Source organism: Aureobasidium pullulans, assembly GCF_000721785.1.
Source record: "Aureobasidium pullulans EXF-150 unplaced genomic scaffold scaffold_1, whole genome shotgun sequence".
Taxonomy (NCBI): Eukaryota; Fungi; Ascomycota; class Dothideomycetes; order Dothideales; family Saccotheciaceae; genus Aureobasidium; species Aureobasidium pullulans.
The window spans coordinates 1,308,881-1,332,554 of NW_021941021.1; the positions used below are offsets into that span (position 1 = coordinate 1,308,881).

Genomic DNA, 23,674 nt, shown 5'->3' on the forward strand with positions numbered 1-23,674 from the left:
ATGGTAGTGTCACTGTACTCTGGATAGAGAGCTGTGATGGAGGGATTCGTTAAGGGGTATCATCTCATAATATCATTCCTCATCGTCGTCGTCATTATCGTCTCCCCTGCCATATAGGATTTCACACACGCCTCCAATGGGCACATCCATAACAGCATCAGTGCCTTCGTTCCATAGTGTGTTCCACTGCAAATCCTTCGGCGGCATGTTCCTCCCGGCGCTGTTATCTCTTCGATGTGATTTCCACCTCCCTTCATCATCTTTACGTATAATGTTTCCCTTTCCGTCCACGACGGCGATATTCGCAGCATCGTCAACCAGGCATTCCACGGCATGCATCTTGAGGGTGAGGTAGCCGGTGTTATATGAAGCCAATGCGACGTATATCCACACAACTAGCATGACTAGCCAAGCAGGGATAGCCAGACTCCACCAGCGGTTCGGATAGTAGTAGATGCCCAGTTGATGCAGAAAGGGCGACGGCAGATAGCTCCAGAGCAAGTAGATACCGAAGCCGAGAGTAGAGGTAAGGTATAAGGTAAAGCCGTAGTACTCGTAGGTGGGAACCTTTGGCGAGGCGCGAGGGATGGGTTTTGCAGTACGAAAGGAGGTGGTGAGGGTGGTTGCTGCGGCACTGTTGGGAGTCTGGCTTGTGCCTTCGTCACTACTTGGATCTGGCGTCGTAGGGCGCGAAGCTTGTGTGCTGAAGGTCGGTCGTAGCAGACTCGTCAATGACGGACTGGGAGGTAGTGGGGTGGGAGGACGGTTGTAGAAGGGAGGAGCGAAAGTCGCTGGGCCAAGATATGTATGCGACTGCGACTGCTTGTGTTGATACATGGATCGTGGCGGCGATGGCATTGAATCGCCATCTTCATCTTCGCTGCCGGAATCGATCGAGGCAGGAGCATCCAGGGAGAAGTCCTCAATCGATGCTGCCTCGGACGGAGAGGTCAAGGTTGATGGTGCGCCGCCCTCGTTTTCTCGCTCCTTGGTTGTCAATGAGCTCAACGTCGGCAGATTTGGTGTTGACCGTGAATAGAATCCGACCGGCACCGGACTTGCCGGTGGTCGAAACGACATGTTGAAACACTGACGGGAAATCGTCCTCGAGAGTGCCTGAGTGCCCTTCAAGGTGTTCGAGCCGTGAAGCATGGTCCGTGCATACAAGTATCACTTCCGAAACGAGCATACCTCTCCATTTAGGAACAGCCGTGTTGACGTAAAGCCTGGGTAGGGCAGTGTGCATTACTTAGAAGATGGTGCCTCTCAGATGTATGGCGAACCGTCTAAAGTGTGGGTTTTGTTTACGATTCGTGCTCTTCGTTTATGCCCATTTCGGCCAGAAAAAGAACAATGCGATGACTAACTTGGGGATATCCATGAAAAATGCGCCTCAGCATGCCGTAACCCAGAGTGAAAACAACAGAAACCAAACAAAGCGCTTGCCCTTAATCATTGTACTCGCTTCTGACCTTCTTTTGCGCCCTCTTGTTGGCCTTGAAGTGCTTCTTGCTCGAAGTCATCAACTTGACATCATCCGGGTCCATGTCCTTCTCCAGCGCCAGCATGATCTTAGCCTTGCGCCCGGTCAACATCCTGCCACCCGTGTTCTCCACCTTCTTCTGTCCTTGTTCGGTGTATTTGTGGTGGAAGGGCATATTTTGCTCTCCTCTGCCTTGTCCAGGTGCGAAGAATTGCTTATCCATGCGTTGTGTCTTTGCTCCACTCATGGGGACCATATCGAGCTCATCGTTCTCCATGAGTGATGGCTCGTCGCCAGTCTGTGTCTCGGGGTGCATGGCGGCTGTGTGGATGGCTGCGAGCTGGGCTCGTCGCTTCTGGGGCAAGTGGTTGTAGTCGTACAGTTCGCGGTTGAAGTGCTTGTGGTCGATCGGCGGCTCCGCTGGAGGAGGGTGGACAAACAGTAGCTTACCCTTGACGTAGTCCTTGAGCACCAATCTGGCAGCTCTGCTCTCGTCGGGCTGACCCAGACCTTGAGTGAAGAAACCTCGGGCAGCGGCGTAGGCACGGAGCACCTCTTCACCAGTGGGTGTACCGGTACCGCCTTCCTCGCGAGAGCGGATGTTGATCTGGATACCGTAGACAGCCTCGAGGAAAGGCTTAGGAATACGCGTGGCGACAAGGGTGGCAGGGCCGGTGAACTCGCGCATCTGATCAATGGGCAGGACACCGTTGCAGGTGAGTTCCGCCTTCGTGAAGGCAAAGTTGGGGAAGACGAGACCGGGACAATCGCAGAGGACAACCTGGTCCGAGTAGTGGATGGTCTGGAAATGCTTCGTCTTACCAGGAGTGGCACTGACGGACACCTTCTTTGCACCCAGCAGAGCGTTGATGGTGGATGACTTACCAACGTTGGGGTAACCGACCAGACCAATTTGTACCTTGCGGGCAGGCTTGTCGGCGGTAGCGGCGGCCATCTTGGGGGCATGCTCCAAGAAAAGGGCTTCCAGATCTTCAGTTGTCAGGATACGAGTGGCCTCCTCGAGCGACATGGGGATGACATCGGATACGGGAACGGCGTGTTTGTCGTCGATTGTCTCCTCATCAACCCACTTGGCCTCCTCTTCTTGCGAGTCTTGGATGTCAAGCTTCTTGGCCTCCTGCTCCAGAGCGTTTTCATCTCCCTCCAAAGCCTCGACATCCTCATCCTCGCTCTCGTCGTCGTCGTCATCCTCCTCTTGTACCTGCAGCTCCTCCTCCTCAGCCTTGGCGTCGTTCAGCTCACGGGCGAGCTCTGCGGAGAAGAAACGGAAGTTGATGTTGTTGTCGATGAAGTATTTGGCCCAGGCCTCGCGCTGCTCGAGCGTCATCATATCCGACTTGTTGACGAGAAGCAAGTTGCGCTTTTTCGGGTCGACTTCTTTGACGTACGACTCCATGTCTTCACTGCGGAACATGAGAGGGTTTCTGGCGTCGACAATCTGCACGACCAAATCGGAACGCTCAATGACACGCCAAAGCTGTCTCCAGACTTCCAAGTTGCGCTCAAAGGGAGTCAAGAGTAAGTCCTGGTTCTCCTGCAGCTCGGCAAGGTCTCTGCGCCACTCAATCATGGCTTCCTTCTCGCGTGTGTTCAGCTCCTCCTTGGTGGTTGTGGAATCCCATTTTGGGCGACGGGGAACAGTAAGGCGACTTCTGTTCTTGTTGTGTTTTCTGACGACGTTGCGCTCCTCGGTAGATGACAAGAGGTATGGGTTCTTCTGGTCCTTGTGAATGATCTTGACGTTGTTCATCTTCTCGGCGGTGAAGTCGGTGCCTGCCAGCTCTGCAGTAGACAAGAACTCGTCCAGATCGCCCTGCTCGGTGACGGAGCGCATTTTCTCGTAGGCAGCGGCCTGCTTGTTGTTGGTGATGTATGTCTCTCCATTCTGGCCCTTTCTCTGAATTCCTCCGGCGTTGGCCTTGTGTTGGTTTGAATTCTTGTTCTTGAATCGGTCGTTCATAAGGGCATTGCCCAAACCGACCGACTGCTTGCTCTTTGCCAATACCATGGCGGCGGATGATGTCGTGTGTTGAGATGCGGGCGTGGTTGAAGCGCAGAGGCAAGATGCAAAAGAAAATGTCCACAGGCTTAGAAATGCCCGCCCGCCGTCATTGGAGAGTTGATAGCGAACGCACGAAAGTTTCCGACAGAGCGCGCGCACGCACTCATCACAATTTCAACTCGATCTGACCATTGAGATACACAATGTTATTATCATCCCGGGGCAGGTCCTCTGAGTGTGCAACTCTCTCGCTAAAGCCCATGATGATCCTCAGATACTTAGACTACGTCGATTGCTCTATATCATCAGCACTTCGGAGTGGTTGCTGTGTGCGCTGGTTAAGCAAACACCGTGCGCTTGATATCAACTCTTCGTCATTGCCGCATGCGCCAAGACGACAGAAAGCGGATTTAAGTTAACGATTTCTGTTCCATCCATCAAAGTACTTCTTCGTCCGAGATATAGGCCAGGTCACCATGGTGCTTACCGTGTCTGCCAGAGCACGCATTCTTTGGGACCATGCGCCTCGAGTGCGATCAGCCACACTCGTGCGCCGCTCCTTTGCCACAGTCTCCGAAACGGCGACACTGTACGACCATTATCCAATCTAGGCATGGACACGCGACTAACTGCTTCGCAGTCCATACGATGTAGTAGTAATTGGAGGTGGTCACGCTGGCTGCGAGGCTTCAGCAGCAGCTGCGCGCACTGGCGCAAGGACCGCTCTAGTCACACCCTCGGTCGAGAACCTCGGAGTCTGCTCTTGTAATCCTTCCTTCGGTGGAATTGGAAAAGGAACCATGCTACGCGAAGTCGATGCTCTGGACGGTGTCGTTGGCCGCATCGTTGACAAGGCCGGTGTTCAATTCCGTGTCTTGAACAGAAAGAAGGGACCAGCGGTGTGGGGCCCACGAGCGCAAATCGACAGAGCGCTGTACAAGAAGCACATGAAGGAAGAGATGACAAACTACAAGGGGCTGAATGTGGTCGAGGGCAAAGTGGCAGATATCGTGGTGCAAAGAGAAGGAATGACGGACGGCAAGCATGGCAGGATCACAGGAGTCAGGCTGGAAAGTGGCGAGGTCATTCCCACAAACAACGTCGTGATTACCACGGGCACCTTTCTGGGCGGAGAAATCCACATTGGTCTCGAGGCCTACCCATCAGGTCGCATGGGTGAGGCAGCCACGACCGGTCTGAGCAGGTCGTTACGAGAAGCAGGCCTTGCCCTCGGAAGACTGAAGACAGGAACACCCCCACGCCTCGATGGCAGGACAATCGATTATACTGGTCTTGAAGTCCAACCTGGCGACAATCCACCCATGCCTTTCAGCTATCTCAACTCGCGTGTCGGAGTCGAAGAACAGTTGAACTGCTGGTCTACCCACACGAATCCCGCGACCCACGACATCATTCGCGCAAACCTCCAAAACAGCATCCACATTCGCGAAGAAGTAAAAGGTCCCCGATACTGTCCTTCTCTCGAAAGCAAGGTCATCCGCTTCCACACAAAAGACGCCCACATCATCTGGCTGGAACCAGAAGGTTTCGACAACCATGTCATCTATCCGAACGGCATCTCCATGACCGTGCCCGCAGAGGCCCAAGAAGCAATGCTCAAAACCATCAAGGGCCTGGAGAACGTCAAGATGCTACAACCAGGCTATGGTGTTGAATACGACTACGTGGATCCTCGCAGTCTTCGCAAGACCCTGGAGACAAAAGCCATTGGGGGTCTGTTCCTGGCTGGCCAGATCAACGGCACAACAGGCTACGAAGAGGCAGCAGCGCAGGGAGTAGTTGCTGGTATCAATGCAGGCAACTCTGCACTGGAGAAGCCGCAATTGCAGCTAACAAGAGCAGATGGATATATCGGTATCATGATCGATGATTTGATCACCAAGGGTGTCTCGGAACCATACCGAATGTTTACTTCAAGATCCGAGTATCGCATGTCTGCCCGTGCAGACAATGCTGATCTCCGCCTCACCGCAAAGGGCCGAGAACTCGGTGTCGTCTCGGATTCACGCTGGTCCCACTTCAGCGACCAAAAAGCACAGATGGACGACTTGAAGAACCTCTTGCAAAACCACACCATGTCCAGCAGTATCTGGCAAACCCACGGCTTCCCCGTCCGCAGTGACAGCAGCAAGCGCAGCGCCTTCGACCTCCTACGCCTCTCTTCCATCTCCGTCGCCAACCTTCTCCCACTCCTCCCCGCCATCGCAAATTTCGATCCACAAATCATTTCCCGCATGGACATTGAGGGCACATATTCACCCTACGTCACCCAACAAGAAACACAAGCTAGACATTTCGCAAGAGATGAACAATTACTGCTGCCTTCGGATATCGACTACGAGAACATCTTTGGCTTGAGTAATGAAGAGAAGAGAGTTCTGAGCGTCACTAGACCCGAGAGCTTGGGTCAGGCTAGAAGAATCGAAGGTGTCACGCCATCGGGGACATTGAGGCTGCTGGCACACGTTAGGGGTGCTGGAAAGAGGGCAGCAGCAGTCAACCAAGTGCTGGCATCTCAGGAGAAAGAAGTGGCTGTATAGACGTTCGTATTTCAGAACACATAAGCGCCGTGTGCAAAGTGTATCGTGGACGGCGTGTTCATAGCGAGGACTTTGGAGTTTTGTCAAAAGCATTTGCATGGATGGGAAGGGATGGTTAGGGAGGGTTGGAAGTGTGGATATAGCCTGGAAACACAGGAGTCTTGGAAGATTCTCTATAAAAACATGATGATATCTATGGTTCAAAAGAAAAGGCCACCAATCAAGGATCACATTGTACAAGTCCCTTGCAGGCTTCCAACGACATCCACACAGCTGTATCCTTTGACCACGTCGTCCAAAATACCCAACGCCGGGAGAGCTACATGGTAGTGGCGATAGGCTTGGACATTTTGCCATGGTCTATGCTGCTGGGCTTGGCCAGGCAGTCTCCAGTGGCAGAGCCACAAGTCCACATCCAAGAACGATCGGCGAGACCAGTGCCATTGGCAGGGTCAATCTGATAGCGGATGCCAAAGTGGGTGGCATCACCAAGCTCGATGATGTTGAGTGTAGTGGACGAGGTCGAAAGCATTGCCCTTGCATCTGTCGTCGATGAAGACACTCAAGAAGCCTTCGAATCCCTAGTCAAAGCGCTGTTGCAGTGCTTGTGACTGGTGATGTCGGCGGATTTCGGCGCCAGCAGAGACAGCTTGCCGAGCACGACTCTGGCCTTGAGAGTGTGGAAGCCATCATCGTAGGTCTTGCAGACGTCTTGCTTGAGAACTTGACGGTCGCCGAAGTCGGCGTCAACGCATTCCTTGGCCATGGCACCGCGGACGTAGATGCGGTCACGTTTGTGATTGGTGGTGTCCATGGTGTTGTCGACAGCGGACAAGTTCTGAGAGATTGCTCCAACCACGAGAGTGGAGACGGCGAAAACTTTCGTCGTGACAGTCAGCAAGTGCACAAAAGAGGTGTGTCGATGGATGGGAGATGATGATGATGATGACATACAGTGGAGAGCTTCATGTTGGATGATGGGTGCGTTGTTGTGATTGTTATTGCGGTGGATGTCTGATGAACAAGCGTGATGCTGATGAGGAGGCTGATGACATTTGGGTTGATAAATAAGTGTTAAGATGTTGATGAAGAGATGTTGATGTTGATGAGAAGGTTGAAGTCGATGAGAAGAGGAGAAGTCGCTTCAGGCAGCAGGTCAGATGATGAGTGGTACCGGAAGGTGCGCGGCCATCTCGATGTCGCTCCTGCCGACAACCGCGAGTGGTGAATGGTAATATCGGTCTCGTAATGTCAATGAACGGAGGTGCCGATCAGAGCTGCTTTTGTCTATGATGGATTCAATATATATGAATAATGTGAAATGGTCAGAAGGGGGTCAAACATCTCTTCGATAAACGCCGACCATCCATGCAGCTCTCAAAACGGCCAGTCCCCACGCCATGCCTAGAGAGTCCCAGACAACATTAAGTTTGCTGCCTCCGACTTCCTTCCAGCCAATTGCGACTTCGGCCATGGGTATGCCAGCGCTTTCGGCGAGCATGAGCATCTCAACGTCAAAGATCCAACCCTCGCTATGCATGTAAGGAATGATGTAAGGAAGTGCAGGCCGCGTGAAAAGCTTGAAGCCGCATTGGGTGTCCTTGATCGATGATGTAGCCGGAGGTGTGAGGAGGCGGAGCAGGAGGTGGAACGAGTGCATGAGAGCGTTTCGTAAGAAGGAGCGCTAGAGAAGGGTCAGATATAGTGTTCAGTCTTGTCACGTTGACTTGTTTTGTCCTTACCTTGACAACGGCTTCGCTGCCAACCATGTGTGCTCTACTTCCAACTCCAACAGCTCTCCCCTTGTCATCGGCAACGCGGTCACAATTCTCCATCAGCTTGCCCAGGTCTGAGAAGCGAGAAGCACCATCTGCGTCGGCGAAGACGATGTATGCGCCTCGGGCATGGCGCATACCATGGGTGACAGCGCCGCCTTTTCCTCTGTTCTGCTCCAAGGAGATGACACGGACACTGCCGTGGGGAATGGTGGTAGAAACGGTCTCAACCTTGGGAGCAGACTTTGATCGCGTCTTGGGACCTGTGTTGGAAGTCCAAGGGCCGGTCGGTGTGGGTGGATGTGTGGAGAGCTGGTGGGAACGAGCAAATGATAGTGCCGTGTCGATGGTCTTGTCGGTAGAGCCGTCGGATATGATGAGAATCTCCCAACCCTTGGGCTTGTCGCTGACAACAGACGAACAGTCTAGCGGTTGTGGGAAGGTTGATTGCAGGTATTCCACGGCCTCCTCCAGCATGCCACTCATCCGTTGCTCTTCATTGTATGCCGGGACTACGACGGTGACCAGGACTTCGGCTTCACCGGGTCTGAAGGCGTCGCTTGTAGCTATCTTTCCATTGCGAGCTTGCGCTCTGAGGGACACGTGTTTGTCGAACCAACACGGTTGCGTTTCGGGCTTGCTGATCGATCCGTCGGGTAGGATGGTGATGTATTGCTTCTCCGAATCGTGCGGTGAGCGAGGAACGGGAGCAACAATGAACAACCCGAGATACAACTGAGTTCAGAGTCAGAATGTCGGCGGTAGACCTGGTGGCTTAGGGGATTTTACCAGCACTGCAGAGAAAAGGACCAGGAAGGAAGCAACAGCCAATAACAGCGTTGTCGGCACTCTCTGCACCTGGTCAATCAGGCCGGACAGCTGCATCCAAGCTGCCATGATTTGCGCGCTACCTCTCAGCTTGTAGTGTTCTGCTCGAGATGCCCCTGTGCCATCAGACAACCAAGTTCAAGGCCGCATTCGTATCACTGCCGCGTAACGTGTTATGTACCCCTCGAGTCAAGGGGAAAGGAGCTTTGACTGTTAATGCCACCTAACATGGGGTGCCCCGGCTTGTCACTTTGACCGAATCGACCATCATGATTTTCCTTTTTCTGTCAAGGAAGCTTATGCTAAATTATCAAATTCATACGAGACATTATAGGCTATTTTCCTCCGAACCCCAACATCATGCTTCAAACAAATTCTAGGCGCTGAACTTGCTCAGCTTGCGGATCTTCTCACCGTAGATGAAGAAAAGAATCGGAACTGGGAATAGAGCTAGCGTGAGGAAGCCGAGGAGGGACATGGCCTGTGACATGCATTAGTTCTGGCCAACTGCAAATGGATGAGTGTAATGCACTTACCCAAGGGACTCCCAGATTTTGGAAGAGGTACGTGGCAAACAAAGGGAAACCAGCTCCCAGCCACGATCGGAAAAACGTGTTTGCCGCGATGGCCGAGTTGGCATTCACCTTGTACACCTGTCGTCAGAGTTAGCTTCCAGGCTTCAAACATCGATGCATCATCCAGAACTTACGTCGATGATGTAGTTAAGCCCCTGCAAGAAGACAAGCAATACTCCTGCACCGATGAAGGCTCCTGAAATGACTTGCGGGACCCATAAGATGTTGGGATTGCTCGTCCACGCGAACCAAAACATGCCGATTGGCAGCAGGGCACCTCCCACGATCATCGGAATCATTCTCTCTTCAGGTACAACCTCGCCATGTTCCTTCATCTTTCTGGCAAATCTGGTTTTGGTGAAGAAGCAGATGAAGATGGAGCCAAAAGCTACTCCGACGATGATGGCGGCGAAGGGCAGAGCTCCAACGCCAGCGTTCCAACCACGTTCCTGTTGGAAAGCAATGGGATATGCTTCGAAGCAAAGGTACAGAAACCCTGGTTTCATTAGCTGTCATGCTTAACATACGACCATCTGCACGCGGATTTACCATAAATGAAGCCCATGTACAAGGTGACGAGCAGAAGGATAGGCTCCATGGCAAGCATTTGGAAAGGCTTCAGCAGGTAACGGTGCGCGAGCTCCTTCATGTTGACCTCGTTCTCGTCTGCCTTTGCGTGGACTGCCCAGTTCTTCGTGGCGAAGCGGATCTTCTTTGCTCTGCGTGAAAGCAAAACAGGAGCCAGGGTCTATTCTTGTATCAGCGTCTGTATCAGAATGCAAGGGTTCTACAGATTCGCACCTCTGGGATAACGACGAAACCGATCAGTCCGAAGAACCCAGCCATGATCAGGGTGATCCAGGCAGTCCATCTCCATCCGCTGATCATTGTCAGTTGCTATCGATGACATGTTTGTGCTCTGCGGATCTTACAGATGGGACATAGTGATAAATCCGCCCACAATTGGTCCAGCAACGGGGCCGACGAAGGTTGCCGAGGCAAAAACAGCAACCGCAATACCTCTGTCGATTGGGCCAAAGATGCTATAGCTGGTCAGCAACGCACTGGTAACAATCTTGATATCTCTTACTCTGCAAGTAACCCTCCCACAATTCCCAACGGAGCCGATGCTGCGAAACCACCAAGGAATCTGCAGATGAAGATCGTTTCAAGATTCTGAGCAACTGCTACAGGAATCTGAAAAATGGCGAAGATGAAGAAACCAATGAACAGCGGAAGCTTGCGTCCAAACAACTCCGAAAAAGGACTCCAGACGATTGGTCCTAAATCATGTTAGGTATTGCTTCGGGCGAATTTCCGCATCAACTCACCAAACGCGAAGCCAAGAACGAAGAGTGAAGTTCCCAAGATCATCACCTCAGTGCTGACACCAAACTCTTGAGATGTAGGCGTGGTAGCAGTACTGAAGACGGACGATGCGAAAGTGACTGAGAAGGTCATCAAGCCAGCAACGACCGTAATCAACCATTTCTTCCAGGCAGGAAAGTTCATCGGGTTTCCTGGATCATCAGGACCATCCCAGTCGACCAAGTTAGGATCATTTTCCTCCTCTTCTCCCTCATCCTTCTCGTCGTCCTTCTCGTTCAAGCTGCGATTAGTTCGCTCCCTTTGCATCTCGACGTCCGCTTCGGAGCTGAAGTTTTCCTCGTTCAGACCGGCTGTAAGACCAGCTGGAAGACCAGTCTTGTTCTTGGGTTTCTGGTCCTGGTCATTGTCTTCCTTGGATCCCCTTGGGCCGGAGATGCTCGATCTGGTAGAGTGTGCCGTTGTGGTTCCAGAAATGCTAGCAGCCCTGCTCTGTTCAGGTGCTTCTTGTCCAGATGTAGAGTGGCCTAGGCTGGACAGACCGTCAGGAGCGTATGTCTGACGCCCGCTGGAAGTCCTGGTAATGCCATCTTCATAGCCTTCGGCCATGTTAATTATGGTCGGAGTAAAGCGCCCGGTCGAAGATGTGAGTTTAGGAAAGTAAGATCGAAACAAAGTCGCTCTCACCTCTCCAGATGGGCACTCTACCCTATTTCAGTAAAGTTCTACAGCATTCGGGTGCCTCGGAAGGGATACAGGTCTGCACAAATTCTTCCAATAATGGTGGTGATGGAAGATAGGAATGACGCCATGTGCCTAAAAACGTTATCGCTTTTTGATTCGGGACATGGCAGGGCAAATAGGAACGCGCCGTTAAACTAGCTTTCCCTCGGAGCATTTTTTTGGTATTTGGCTATCAGGGACTTGATGTCGCACCTGATCGAAAGGGAAAAGGGTCATGTAAAGATACTCGTGGAAATCCCCTATGCGAGATGCGACAAGTGCTCTGGTTTTCCACACTTTTAGTTACACATCGCAATTGCTAAACATGCACTTCACTGTGGCCAGAAAATGTACGCTCGAGATACAGATCGCAGGCTCAACTACATCATCAATTGGCTCTTGGTCAACCATAACCGTGGGCCATGAACGGGCGATCGATCTTGTTCTCGAGAGGGTCCCGCCTTGGGGTCTGCAGAGCCTCAAAACTTCGTCACCATCTGGCGTCCAGGCGATACCCAAACTTAGATCGCCAGTCCTTTGATACCCAAGACAGGCTGTAGAGTAAGTTAAATATATTGTGAGTTTTGACACTCAATCCACGGCTAGCATGAATCTAACACCGAATGCGGACGGAGGGCTACAAGGATATCTTCAAACCGATGTCCAGAACACATCTCAGACGAGGCAATTAGATGGTTGCTTTGAACTACCAAAACGATGTACAAGTATAATTACAGTGGCAGAACCTTATCTACTAAATGCTCAAACTCGAGGCGCTGTAGGTGTGGGCTCTGGGATAGGCTGTTTCATGGCCCGAGATTCTCTGTCGACCAGGGCAGCCTCTCTGACGGCATTCGAGAAGCTGATGTCTCCACTGGCAATGTCAGAGTCGGCGATTCTGTCAAAGTCTCTGAGATTCTTCTTCAAGTAGCTGACGACATTGGCGACTGCAGCAGCGTCGACGTTCTCATCACCAGCGAAAATGTTTCTCCAAACGGCAGAAGCAAGGACGGCGTCTCCCTTGGCCAAACCCTCGTCGTAGGCAGCGAGCACACCGCGCCATTGGACAAAGAGGTCTTTGAGGTACTTGTTGCGCACACTGCGAGCGGCAATGTTGTGCAAGGAAACCATACGGTCCTCGGCAGCATATGAGAAGTGGTCTAGCAAATTCTGGTGCCAGTGGTGGGCGTGTTGTTGGGGGAACATTCTCAGGCGTACGGTGACGATGTACATGTGCAAGTAGGTGATTTGAGCCCAGGTGTTGAAAGTGGGTGCCAGACCCAGCTCTATCAGAAGGTGTCAGTCGCGTATCCAACACGTGAAGAGGTATGGAAGAAAGTCGTACCCTCGTACCACCAACCCGAGCCGACTCCCAGGTCCTCGCCTTTGGCCGATCTCAGTGGCTCCTCGCCTTCAGCGACAGTGGGCATGGTGTATTCTCCAGCACGGGCACATGCGCGAAACAGATCTTCGGTAGCACCATAGGCGACATAGGGTTCTGTGGCGGCCTTCATCTGCTTTTGTGCTCGCATGCGCTGTGCGAACTTCTGCATGGTTGACGCATCCGGACCTTCCTGGGGTTTTCCAGCTTCGAGACGACTGGCGGTAGTCGCAAAGGTACGTCCTAGGAATTGGCCTCGAGGAGAAAGACGGGTGTGCACGATTCGTCCCTGAGGAAGAGAGTCAGAGCCTGTTCCTTTCCGTACCTGTGTGAACAGACTTACATTGACCTGTCTGGTCGGACCCTGTCTCAATGCGCGAATACAGCTGTTGCAGACGTTGTTGGAAGCCATTGTGCGATACCAAGGTGTTATTGCTACTGCGTGTTGGAAGGTTGCGAAATTTCAGGACAGACGAAACATGCAGCTTCCATCCCCATCCCCCAAACGAAGCTCCACGTTCTGGCCGCCGCCTTGCATGACATCACCATATTCTTCGACTTGCTCACCACCTGCTCGACTACTCTACTCGTAGTTTTGGTCTCATTCGAAACAATCGCCCTTGGTTTCTACTTGCCACGTCCAATTTCTTTGATGTCTGTATGCTGAGGCAGCCTTATCAATTGCAGAGCGGAAATTGGTACGAGTACAGCTGTCACAAAATATTCTTGGACATAGGTAGTTAGGTAGCCAGTAAAGCAAGAGAACAGCTCGTGAGAGCAAGACACAATGTGCATGATAAATGAAGATCGTCACTACATATGTTCAGGAAATCAACGCTTTCGCTTTTTCTACCAAATCACTCTGACGCCCCTCCAAATTCTCATACAGTGAATGTAACTTTAATTGCTTATCAAACAGCCAGCGCTTGATAATATCATGTCGAATCAGACCGGTCGTCGAATCATCTCTGATCTTCATTAGTAACCTTTGTCAATCATACGAAGGCTTGTACTTACGCGTCCTCTCCTTTGGCCACCACCGCCAACCTGGCCTTGTTGAGGAGGGTAATAGCCTACTGGATACTGGTAACCGCCCATGCCTACATTGGGGTTGAATCCTGGCGGAGCATATCCATTCTGTACTGCATGTGCGCCAGGAGCTGCGATAGGCGAAGCATTGAGACTTCCTCTTCCATAGGGGTCCATCATTTGAGGTCCTGGCGATCCAAAGCCATTCATAGCAGGGTAGTAGCCACCAGGACGCTGGGCCGCAGCGTGCTGCTGGGCGAGCATAGCTTGTTGGTATTGCATCTGCTGAGGCGTGACTGGCGAAATATTAGACATGGCCGGGCTATGGGTGTATGCGGGAGTCATGAGACCATTGTTTCCGTAAGGGTCGAACGCGTTGGAGTCTATGCTGGCAGTTCTCTGCAAGGACGGACCCATCATGTGCTCAAGCTGTTGTGGAGGAGCCATACCTCCGTACGGCTGTCGGCCATAGGCACCTTGGTTGTCGAGATGGGCCATGTGTCCGTTAGCGCCAGGACCTCTGGATGAGGACCTGGTTTGGCTGGCATCGCGGCTGGCCGATGCTCCTCCGTGACGGGTAGAGAGACCAACTTCGTCCATCAATCGCTTGTAGCCTTGCTGAGGTTGAGCCTTGAGACGGAGCAACACGTTACGAACGTTTTCCAAAACGTCTGGGCGCATCTTCTCATCCAGGAAGGGGGTCGTGAGTACTTTGAAGATGAATGTCGCTCCGCAGGCTGAATCGCTAAGGACGTCTTGCAAGATAGCATCGTTGGGCGAAAAGAATAGAGCGCGAAGAACCGCTTCGCGAGCATCTGCTTCGCTTCTTTGGTTGATGATCTTGAGAACGGTAAGGTAAGCGACCTTGTGTGTGCACAGATGAACCAAGTGAGGAATGAGCCTTGGGGCAAGAACAGAACGACGTCGTGGGAAAGTACAAGTGTCCAAGAACCAGGTCAACAACAAAGCACCGTTGGTGTTAGTCGCAAGTTGAACACTGTGAAGAGCAATGGCAGAGGCCAACATTCTTTGCTGGTCTCTCGAAGCAAAGTGGCTTTCAAGACAAGCTCTCATAGCACGAGCACCAAATCTGCCCTGTGCAACCTCCCACAGTCGCTGAAGCATAGCATCGAATATGAAGTCATTGCCAGGAGCCTGGAAACGCAGGCAGCACTGGATAACGTAGTTACCATATTGATCCAGAAACAGTGCCAGCGTATAAGGTCGCAGTGCGTCGACAATAAGATTGACTTGGGTGGGCGTCTTGGCCACATCGATAATCTTCTGAGCGGCCCAGGTGCCATTCTTATGAACGCCAATCTCGGCGAGATGGGGAGCAATTTCCCGCAACATAGCCTCTTTGACAGGCTCCGAACAGTATTCAAAAAGCTTCTGTACGACCGTGTTACCTAGATAGTCAGAGGCAAGCTCGGCAATTTCGGGCAGCATATCCATGGCAATGTTCTCGATTTCTGCGGGCGAACAGCTGTTGTTATCGATGCGCTTCCTGATCTCACGCAGGCGAGGAGCATCGTGAACACGGTTTGGACTAGGCTCTGGGACACCAGGAATCTCTGGATGGTAGAGATCATAGCTGATGGCTTGCTCGACATTGGCGTTAATTCTGACCAGTTCTTCCTTGTTGGCACCTAGCTCCTGAATGATGTTGTAAATTTCGCTGCGCATATCACGGAGGTTGGGAGTCAGCAGAGCGGCAGCTGCAGTCTCTGCATTGATGTTGATAGGCTTGAGACCAGATGAGTCGCCAGCATTGCCGACCGGATTGTCCCGGGCGAATTGATCAGGACTTGGTGAGTGGAAAGATCCCGGAGCACCAGGAGTGACGGTGTTGCTCGGGACCTTTGCGTAACCAATGCGAATGGGTCCAGCTCCAGGGAATATCTCCTTGTTATTGAGCTGAGACTTGGCCTGGACGGCGCTCTCCAATGTCTCAAAGTTGACGAATCCACAGCTCTTGTGAGTGAGGACTCGAGTTGATTCTATAGGACCAAAGTTGCCGAAGATGACGTTCAAAGAAGAGACAGTGGTCGAGGGCGGGATGTTACCAAGCCAGAGAGCACGAGTTGGGTTTTCCAGAAGGTTGTCGTCGGAAAGGTCGAGCATCGGCTTCTGATCTAGGTGCATCTGCTGTACAGCATCGGTGAGGCCACTGTAGTCAAGCCCTTCATGCTCTTGGAAGTCAGAGGCGGTCATACTGTTGTCCAGGCGCGAAGGTGTGGGGATGTAGTTGCGAAGCAGTCTAGATGAAGGCGAGTCGAGCACGCCTGCGGTCCTTGCACGAGGTCTGCTGGCACTAGCCAGATTGGTGAAGGCTTGCACCTCAAGGTTGTGCTGACGGACGGCCTCCTGAACAGCCAGAGCCTGTGCTGCGGTTATATCGGCACTGGATGGGATGCCGCCATACATGCTTGAGTAGGCATCATAGTCGTCCTCCTCATCATCAGCGTACTTCTCCTTTGCATTGACTGAGTACGATCTAAAGCGGTTGGCATTCCTGTTGTAGGCGTTCAAGGCGGCAAGATCTGCGATGGTAGGGCCCGGAATGCCTGTTTGACCAGCACCGATCATGTTAGAGTGGTGGGGCCTGCCAGGCTGAGGTGTGTCAACAAGACCAAGGTAGTCCAGAGTCTTGACATCGTTGTCGTTGAAAGAGTCCCGTGAAGAATGTGCGGGAGATGAGGGAGCATCGGAGGAACGGATGCTCTGCAGTGTGGATGCCCTTTCACGGCCAGAGGTCCATCCATTGGAAAAGTATGGCGGTCCAAAGCCACCGGGGGGATTGTTGAGGAGGGCCGGACGCTGAGGCATGGAGCCCGCTCTTAGACGAGAAAGCAAGAACTTCTGGGACGGGTTGATGGCCGATGCTGTAGCTGTGCTCGAGTCTGGAGGTGTACCAATACTAGCCTGCAAAGGGCTGGTAGAAGGTGTGGGACGTGATGTCTTGGGCAACAAGGATGGCTGAGATGATTGACTGCCGAGGGTACCGACAGGCGGAAAACGCGATGGCACAGTGCCCGCTCGCATGCGACGGCCTGCAGCAGGAGCAGAAGATAGATCTGTAGCAGATTGATCGAAGTCTGGGAAACTGTCGCTGCTGGGAGATTCTGGTATAGTCTCACGAAGAGGAGTCGAGTGGCCACTTCCTGAGGTGGGCGGGCCCCAGATCTGTGGGCTTACGCCTTCTTGAGCCTGGATCTCTCGAGCTCTGTGCACCTTGATGTTAGTGATTGAGGCCTTTGTAGTGGTTGTGGAGACATGTTACCGTTTGCTGAACAGACGGCTGCCATATTCTTTGGATGGAGAGCCAGCTCCAGACCGATTGACCAGACCAATGGCACCAGAAGAGGCCAAGCTGTTACCTAGAGGATATCTCAGGCCAGAACCTGACGGGACCTCGTTGGGTGAGTTGGCCGTTGTGGACGAAGCAGAGCGAGACTGGTAATTGACTTGCGGCAGGTTGTCAAGATTGATCTTGTGTTCGGGACGCGTAGAGGGAGCCATGATAGATTGGGCACAGCTCTATGCTGCCGTGTTGGATTGGTTTGCCGGAAACCACGAGACAATGGAAGATTCGAGCTAGCTGCTTGTCGTTGATGTCCGAAGGCTTGTAGACTCGGTGGTGTAGAGCTTGCGGAGTGTAGTCTATAGGCGATGGCGGCAATGAGGACAGCGTGTCAGAGGCAACGGGCCGGAAAGCTGTGACTTTGGAGACGAGTCGAGGAGGTGCAGCAGCGGGTCTAGGAAAGAAGCAGGGTGAAAACAAACGAAGCGTGCGCTGATGAGAAAGTCGAGAATGCTATGGATGCGAAGGTCGTCAGGGGATGCGAATAAACAGGCGGGCCAAGAAAACGGGCGTGACGAGTCTGGAGAAAGCCACCTTGAGCACTGCACGTTGTTGGGTGAAGGCTTTGAGTGGATGCTATGCGAAAGCAGGTGCAAATGGACTCGATGCAGATGAATGCACAATGAATATGTATGGGGGAGAAACGAAGGGGCTGAAGAAGAGCTCGCGTGGATGGACCAAGTTGCTTTTGGCCGACCCGATCAACTTCCCACGCTTTCCATCTGAAAATCCTGGGGTCGCTTCTGGCCAAACAACGGTCGACTCACTCCTCGAGACATCTTCACTGAATTGACTACCTACTTGGGATCCGTAGAAGTACCAACAGCGTTCAGCATATCATCTGGAAGTATACAACATCATGCAGACTCTGAGAATCGCAAGAGTGACAGTCCGACGAACTAGACTTCGAGTCGTTTTACCCTTGCACATCCCACGTTGATTCTGCATGGTTCTCATGGATGCAGACAACCATGCTAACGCGAGTCCAAGGCTTCAAACTCTCCCTGCGGGATTGAACCGTAGTTCGAAGGCTCCTTCCTCCAAATCTGGATAGTAAACACATGTTCATCCATGAGTTATGGGAAGTCTAAGCTTAATCGGCTGCGCACAGGGTTGTCCCCTCGGCGAAAGCTCTACAACACGTCCTTGCCCGAACTCGATGTCTCAACGACAGTGGGGTTCTGCGAAATGACTTGAGGTGATGAGAGCCTCCAGTAAGGTCGAGCGAGAAATAGTATGCGAGGGTCACAGAAGTGGTATAGACAGTGTTCGTGTAAACTCGGCCGCGAGGCAACACCATAAGATAGTATATACAGAAGCCAGATAGAAGTAGCGCTAGATAGCACTCGTTCGATTCGCAATTCAGGACCGGTCATTAATTCATCACAACAAGCGTTCCCCGGGAAAACGACGAGGATGCCAGGTCAACGCATAGTAGGTTTGTGGTCGGACTCATCCGTTGTACCAACCACGAGCACCGATGCCCGGACCACCTCCACTAGTTCCTCGATGTGGGATGAGGGGTTCGGTGATTTTGAACGCTTGTATCAAGCGCTGCCAGGTACTGTAATCGATGCTGAAGACCGCTTGATGTCGCATCGAGCTTTTCTCGCGCTGTTGTGCTACCGTTTGTGGTTCAGCTGGTACTACATGTTGTTAGATATTTGACCACTCGGGACGCTTTTCTGTTACGACTTACGTAGAGTAGGCAGCCCGTCATCGTCCATTTGCAGGCCGACATTGCCTTCTTTAATTAGAAAACTGATGTAAAATATGTTCTCTACAGTTTGACCAAAACTGTGCGGGTTGATTGCAAAATCGAACAGACTTGGCCCACCAGTGGGAGCAATTCTGTTCCGTTTCATCTCTGTCAATACCTGATCGTCATCCAAGTCGCCGAGCGATTCTATAGCAGCGGTCGCGGTAGTGCAATGCGTCTCCAGAATTTTCTTAATGTTTTGGCACAGCGTAGTCAAGGCATTGTTCTCGTTTGTTTGAAGATCGCGTTCAGTCAGGGCTTCCGGACGAACTTCCTTGATGGTGGAATCTTTTCGCTGACGAGCACGTCGTTGCGTTTGGGCGCGGACCTTTTTCTGAACGGAAAGAGGACCAAGCAAGAAACTCGGAGCAGGAGGACGAAGATTGTAAGGAAAACAGGCGTGCGAGCCAAGGTGAGCCCAGTCAAGAACATCGTTGGGGTTCTCATCTTCGTCGTCGTCATCTCCGTCGCCGCGATGACTCTGTCGTTGTCGACGACGTTGTGTCGAGGTTGCGGAAGCGTTCCCAGTGTCATTCTTCATAAACAGGATACACTTGGAGACGAATTCGTCGATGTCGACACCGGTGGAGTTGTCGCCGAGAGTAAGCTGTGCGGAAGCTTTCAGAGCCATATCAGAGATGTTGACGAGCAAGCGAGAATCAACCGTCGCATCGGCAGTCTGCTTGACACGACCATAGACTTCATTGGCTCGATCAATGATGGACTCCAGTTGAGTGCCATCTTTCAGGTAGACATCCTTGTTCTCTGGACGAAGTTAGCCTCGATACGGGCGAGAGAGGAAGCTGGAGGGACAAGCACCATTGAACTCGCGCTCGAGGGCACGGGACTTTTTCTTTATCTCCTGGCGTTCGTGCTGGTCTTGAGTGGGGTCGTAGAAGCGCGAATCGTCATTCTCTTCATGGTTGGCGACGGAGGCGGTAGAACGTGGTTGGATTCTCCTCCTCTTTGCAGAGTGAGAATCGGAGGGGCCAGACATGCGGCCTTTGCCTTTATCGCGAGGGGCCGAAGTTGAGTGGTTTTCTTTATCCGACGAGAGGTTCGGCGAGGACGGCGCAACAGAAGGAGCGGCAGGCAAGTTGGATGAACGGGCGGTAGGTGTCTCGGAAGGGCGTTGGTTGATGCGAGCCATAGCTCGGTGAAAGTTGCGACAATCACCAAACAATGAATTATGAGCGACAATGATCAGATGCAGATACGGAGACAACAATTAGGAATTCGTGGAGCGCGTCTTGGGGAAGCTGCGACCAGTCCGCGCGACGCACGCGTCCGCCAATGAGAGCCGGCTGACCAAAAGCTTCGCATGCGATCGTCATCGCCAAGTGCACACTGGTCGAGATCGAGACATTGCCTGGCCCGTTCACGCCCGTTTCTCTCTACTCTTTTCAATCACACTCCCAAGATGAGTCTTCGCGCACCCCTCGGCCTGTCACGGCGGGCATTGCCTGCTCAGATCGCAAAGTATGCCGCCTCACAGCAACAGTCCATGGCCACGGTCGTCCCACCTGTCACCCAGGACAGTACTGGTTCCAAGGGTCCTACTGCTATGGTATTCATGAACATGGGCGGTCCTTCTACTACTGGCGAAGTCGGCGACTTCCTCAGCAGGCTATTCGTGAGTCTCACCGTCCATCTTTCCTCCTTCAGCCTCTGATCCGTACACAGGCAGATGGCGACTTGATCCCTCTCGGAAGACTGCAGAATTACCTCGGCCCCCTGATCTCCAAGCGCCGTACACCCAAGATTCAGAAGCAATACGCCGCCATTGGTGGTGGCTCGCCCATTCGCAAATGGTCAGAGTACCAGAGCTCCGAGATGTGCAAGATCCTTGACAAGATTTCGCCCGAAACCGCCCCTCACAAACCTTATGTCGCTTTCCGTTACGCCGCCCCCTTGACCGAGGAGATGTATCAGACACTGTTCGACGACGGTTTCGGCAACGGAAAGGGAGGTAGAGCTGTTGCCTTCACTCAATACCCTCAATACTCCTGCAGTACCACCGGAAGCTCCTTGAACGAGCTGTGGAAGTGGCGCCAGAGACTCGAGACCAAGCGCGCAGGCGGCGAGATCGACGAAGCTGGCGCAATCACCTGGAGTGTCATTGACCGCTGGCCTACGCATGCAGGTCTCGTCGAGGCCTTTGCCCAGAACATTGAGGCCAAGTTGCTCGAGTACCCCGAGGAGACAAGAAAGGACGTTGTTTTGCTGTTCTCCGCTCATTCATTGCCCATGAGCGTTGTTAACAGAGGTGATCCTTACCCAGCCGAGGTTGCTGCTACCGTCCACGCAGTCCAGACGCGCCTGGGCTTCAAGAACCCCCACAGACTGGTCTGGCAGTCTCAGGTCGGACCTTCCGCTTGGTTGGGAGCCCAGACCAGCGATACGGTGACCAACTTTGTCAAGAGAGGCCAGAAGGATCTCATTCTCATCCCCATTGCCTTCACCTCAGACCACATCGAAACCCTCTTCGAAGTCGACCAGGAGATTATTCATGAGGCCAACGAATTGGGTGCAGATGGCCGCGTCAAGAGAGCGGACTCGCTAAACGGCAGTCCTGTATTCATTCAAGGTCTGGCCGAGCTCGCAAGAGACCACCTGAGAAGTGGTGATGTTGGCAGCAGGCAATTGGGTCTGAGATGTCCTGGATGCACCAGCCAAAGATGTCTGGAAACCAAGAAATTCTTCATGAAGCAAGAGGCATTGTTGTAATAATAGACTCGATATGGTTTGAGACTTGTAATATTAGCAAAATCCTGACACACATTAAAAGTGGTTGCGAGATATGTGGTGACCGTGAATCACGATAACGATGGCCCACTGCGTCTACAAACCACAGAAGGTTCAAACAGTCACGTCTGATCTTGGATTCAATGTTACGTTCACAGATCACACAGCTGGCTTGAGACTTTATTGCAGATTAATTGAGATCGTTGTATTCTGGGACGGGCTTCCATGATAGGTTGCGTTCTATCAACCGAGTATGTTGACCAAGAGAATTGCCTACCTGTAACGAGCGCTTCGACCAGACCATACCTTGGTCTGACTTTAGTGGCGCCTATAACTATCCCCATTTCTTCGACCACGTCCACGATTGCCGGCCCGTGCAAAAGCACGCCCGCCACCGAATTCGGGGCCTCCGTCGACAAGCACATCGCCATCTTCGAACGTGTAACGCTTGAGTTGGTCGAGCCCGCGACCCAGCGAATCTCCATTTCTTTTCATATCGGCACGCGGGTCCCAGTCTCTGCTGGTCTCACGGTCCAACTCGTCAAGCCTGTCATCGGCAAGATTGTCACTTACTGGTTGCCAGTATAGCTTTGGCTTGGTTGTTGTAAAGTTGAAGAGCTTGTCCAGCTCAAGGAAAGGTGCACTCGCTTCTTCGACTACTCTTGAGCTGCGTCGTGGAAGTGGCGCAACAAGGGGCTGGGAGGGACGTCTCTGTTCGGTTTGAGCAAATGATGGACGTCTTCCACTCGACATGCTTCCTCTTGGCCCAGTCGGAGGAGCATTAGGCGCGCCGGCATGTGTTGAAGCACGATGAACAGCAGGACCTGCCTCGACAAGCTGTACGTCAACACCATCATCGACAAGATTGTAAGCAAGCTCCCAGCGTTTTGCCTGACTAGGCCTTGAGCCCCCACTTGCTCGCTCAGCATCAAGGAACTCTTGGAAGCGCTCCTCTGGGAAGAAATCGGCCCACAGCTGCTTACGCATAGGTTCCGGAGGCCAGATACGAGCATGTGTGCTAGCTCGGGCTCTTGAGGCAGCAGAGATGGATGTGAAGAGGATGAACGCGTGCGTACGTAGAGCATCGACATAGCACTCGTCGACTAGCGAAGCGGAACCATCGGGGTGGTCCGGAGGTCTGGCGATATCTTCGAGATGATCCCTGAGGCCGCTTGGATTGATGGGACGGACGAGATCGCGGATGTACAGAGCACGAGTGGCGGGATGAATGGCAGGAGATACCGACATATCAACAGGCTCAGTGGTTGATTGGACGGGGTCAGACTCGGCAGGGTTGATGAGGTTCTTGAAGCGGCGCTCGTTAGGGCTCCTTGTCGCCCTCGATATGTCAGAGTCCTTGATGAAGGGTTGAGTCAGGTCATCGCTCGTAGAAATGGGTTGAAAGGTGTGATGGGATTCTTCCAGAGGGCCGTCTGCCATTGGCTCATGGTTTGGAAGGGAATCTTGGTCGGATGGCAAGTGCACGACTGGACCATCAGCCTCTTGCTTCAGTTTCTTGTGCACAACATGTTCAGATACAATGGGACTAGGACTCCGTCTCTTTCTCTTTTTACCGTCGGCAGAGGCGGGCTCTTCAGCCTTGATCGGGTCCGGGGTAGCAGCATCAGGCAGTTCGTCCATGACTTGATCTGCAGGGGAAGGAGCGTTGACTGAGGGAGTGGATTCTCGAGCGGAACCAGTAGGCTCTGCAGACTGTGTGTGGTCTTGCGGGTCGGAGACGTCTGACTGGTGCTCGGTAGGTAATGGCAATTGGTCGTTTGTGGCGGTGGCAGAGATAGTTGTGCTGGCGGAATGATCGGAGACTGTAGTCACAACAGCGTCTGTTTCGGGCATGTGGACATGTTCCGGGACGGTGGGCGAGGCGGTTGGTTGGTCCTTCACTTTGTCCGAGTCGTCCTGTTCCAAACGATCGACAAAGTCCTTCTTCAGCTTGAGGCCGGTGCTGGGAATGTCGCGCTCCTTCAATTCGTCCTTGAGCTTGGCGACGGTAAGCTGGGTATAGTCCATGTTGGTACTCGTTAAATGATGTTCAATTGATGCTGGTGAAGATGGTCAGGTGAAAGCGACAGGAAGAATAAAAA

The 23,674-nt window shown here is 52.6% G+C and overlaps 11 protein-coding genes across 11 annotated transcripts; 3 read left to right on the forward strand and 8 right to left on the reverse strand.

Moving 5' to 3' along the window:
- Positions 1–72: 72 nt before the first annotated feature.
- Positions 73–1,080, reverse strand: M438DRAFT_263774 (PIG-P-domain-containing protein; the record flags this gene model as incomplete). Its single annotated transcript, XM_029899908.1, has 1 exon — positions 73–1,080. The coding sequence occupies one exon, from the start codon at positions 1,078–1,080 to the stop codon at positions 73–75; it is 1,008 nt and encodes a 335-aa protein (XP_029765792.1).
- Positions 1,081–1,448: 368 nt separating this feature from the next.
- M438DRAFT_263751 (P-loop containing nucleoside triphosphate hydrolase protein) lies at positions 1,449–3,512 on the reverse strand (the record flags this gene model as incomplete). The annotated part of the gene is made up of 1 exon (XM_029899906.1): positions 1,449–3,512. One exon carries the CDS (start codon positions 3,510–3,512, stop codon positions 1,449–1,451), a length of 2,064 nt encoding a protein of 687 aa, XP_029765793.1.
- A 470-nt stretch (positions 3,513–3,982) lies between these two features.
- Positions 3,983–6,067, forward strand: M438DRAFT_263293 (glucose-inhibited division protein A subfamily; the record flags this gene model as incomplete). Its single annotated transcript, XM_029899879.1, has 2 exons — positions 3,983–4,095; positions 4,147–6,067. 2 exons carry the CDS (start codon positions 3,983–3,985, stop codon positions 6,065–6,067), a joined length of 2,034 nt encoding a protein of 677 aa, XP_029765794.1.
- A 323-nt stretch (positions 6,068–6,390) lies between these two features.
- Positions 6,391–7,097, forward strand: M438DRAFT_401679 (uncharacterized protein; the record flags this gene model as incomplete). The annotated part of the gene is made up of 3 exons (XM_029909556.1): positions 6,391–6,518; positions 6,653–6,981; positions 7,024–7,097. The coding sequence occupies 3 exons, from the start codon at positions 6,391–6,393 to the stop codon at positions 7,083–7,085; spliced, it is 519 nt and encodes a 172-aa protein (XP_029765795.1). The 3' UTR covers positions 7,086–7,097.
- Positions 7,098–7,403: 306 nt separating this feature from the next.
- On the reverse strand, positions 7,404–8,739 carry M438DRAFT_350998 (dolichyl-phosphate beta-glucosyltransferase; the record flags this gene model as incomplete). The annotated part of the gene is made up of 3 exons (XM_029906687.1): positions 7,404–7,751; positions 7,810–8,577; positions 8,632–8,739. 3 exons carry the CDS (start codon positions 8,737–8,739, stop codon positions 7,404–7,406), a joined length of 1,224 nt encoding a protein of 407 aa, XP_029765796.1.
- Positions 8,740–8,962: 223 nt separating this feature from the next.
- On the reverse strand, positions 8,963–11,289 carry M438DRAFT_341340 (MFS general substrate transporter). The gene is made up of 8 exons (XM_029904475.1): positions 10,577–11,289; positions 10,336–10,528; positions 10,178–10,288; positions 10,047–10,125; positions 9,795–9,993; positions 9,380–9,741; positions 9,207–9,323; positions 8,963–9,151 (listed from the first exon to the last, which is right to left on the reverse strand). Exons 1-8 carry the CDS (start codon positions 11,178–11,180, stop codon positions 9,047–9,049), a joined length of 1,770 nt encoding a protein of 589 aa, XP_029765797.1. The 5' UTR covers positions 11,181–11,289; the 3' UTR covers positions 8,963–9,046.
- Positions 11,290–11,934: 645 nt separating this feature from the next.
- Positions 11,935–13,324, reverse strand: M438DRAFT_287090 (uncharacterized protein). Its single transcript, XM_029901610.1, has 3 exons — positions 13,019–13,324; positions 12,640–12,964; positions 11,935–12,580 (listed from the first exon to the last, which is right to left on the reverse strand). The coding sequence occupies exons 1-3, from the start codon at positions 13,085–13,087 to the stop codon at positions 12,057–12,059; spliced, it is 918 nt and encodes a 305-aa protein (XP_029765798.1). The 5' UTR covers positions 13,088–13,324; the 3' UTR covers positions 11,935–12,056.
- A 632-nt stretch (positions 13,325–13,956) lies between these two features.
- M438DRAFT_258667 (ARM repeat-containing protein) lies at positions 13,957–17,226 on the reverse strand (the record flags this gene model as incomplete). Its single annotated transcript, XM_029899745.1, has 2 exons — positions 13,957–16,930; positions 16,988–17,226. Coding segments are annotated over 2 exons (3,213 nt in total), but the record flags the coding sequence as incomplete, so codon positions are not given.
- A 1,294-nt stretch (positions 17,227–18,520) lies between these two features.
- Positions 18,521–19,824, reverse strand: M438DRAFT_262778 (uncharacterized protein; the record flags this gene model as incomplete). Its single annotated transcript, XM_029899841.1, has 3 exons — positions 18,521–18,714; positions 18,768–19,592; positions 19,647–19,824. The coding sequence occupies 3 exons, from the start codon at positions 19,822–19,824 to the stop codon at positions 18,521–18,523; spliced, it is 1,197 nt and encodes a 398-aa protein (XP_029765800.1).
- A 414-nt stretch (positions 19,825–20,238) lies between these two features.
- On the forward strand, positions 20,239–21,608 carry M438DRAFT_341344 (ferrochelatase). The gene is made up of 2 exons (XM_029904476.1): positions 20,239–20,460; positions 20,511–21,608. The coding sequence occupies exons 1-2, from the start codon at positions 20,248–20,250 to the stop codon at positions 21,552–21,554; spliced, it is 1,257 nt and encodes a 418-aa protein (XP_029765801.1). The 5' UTR covers positions 20,239–20,247; the 3' UTR covers positions 21,555–21,608.
- Positions 21,609–21,738: 130 nt separating this feature from the next.
- Positions 21,739–23,654, reverse strand: M438DRAFT_341345 (uncharacterized protein). The gene has a single exon (XM_029904477.1). It carries the CDS (start codon positions 23,598–23,600, stop codon positions 21,891–21,893), a length of 1,710 nt encoding a protein of 569 aa, XP_029765802.1. The 5' UTR covers positions 23,601–23,654; the 3' UTR covers positions 21,739–21,890.
- Positions 23,655–23,674: the final 20 nt, after the last annotated feature.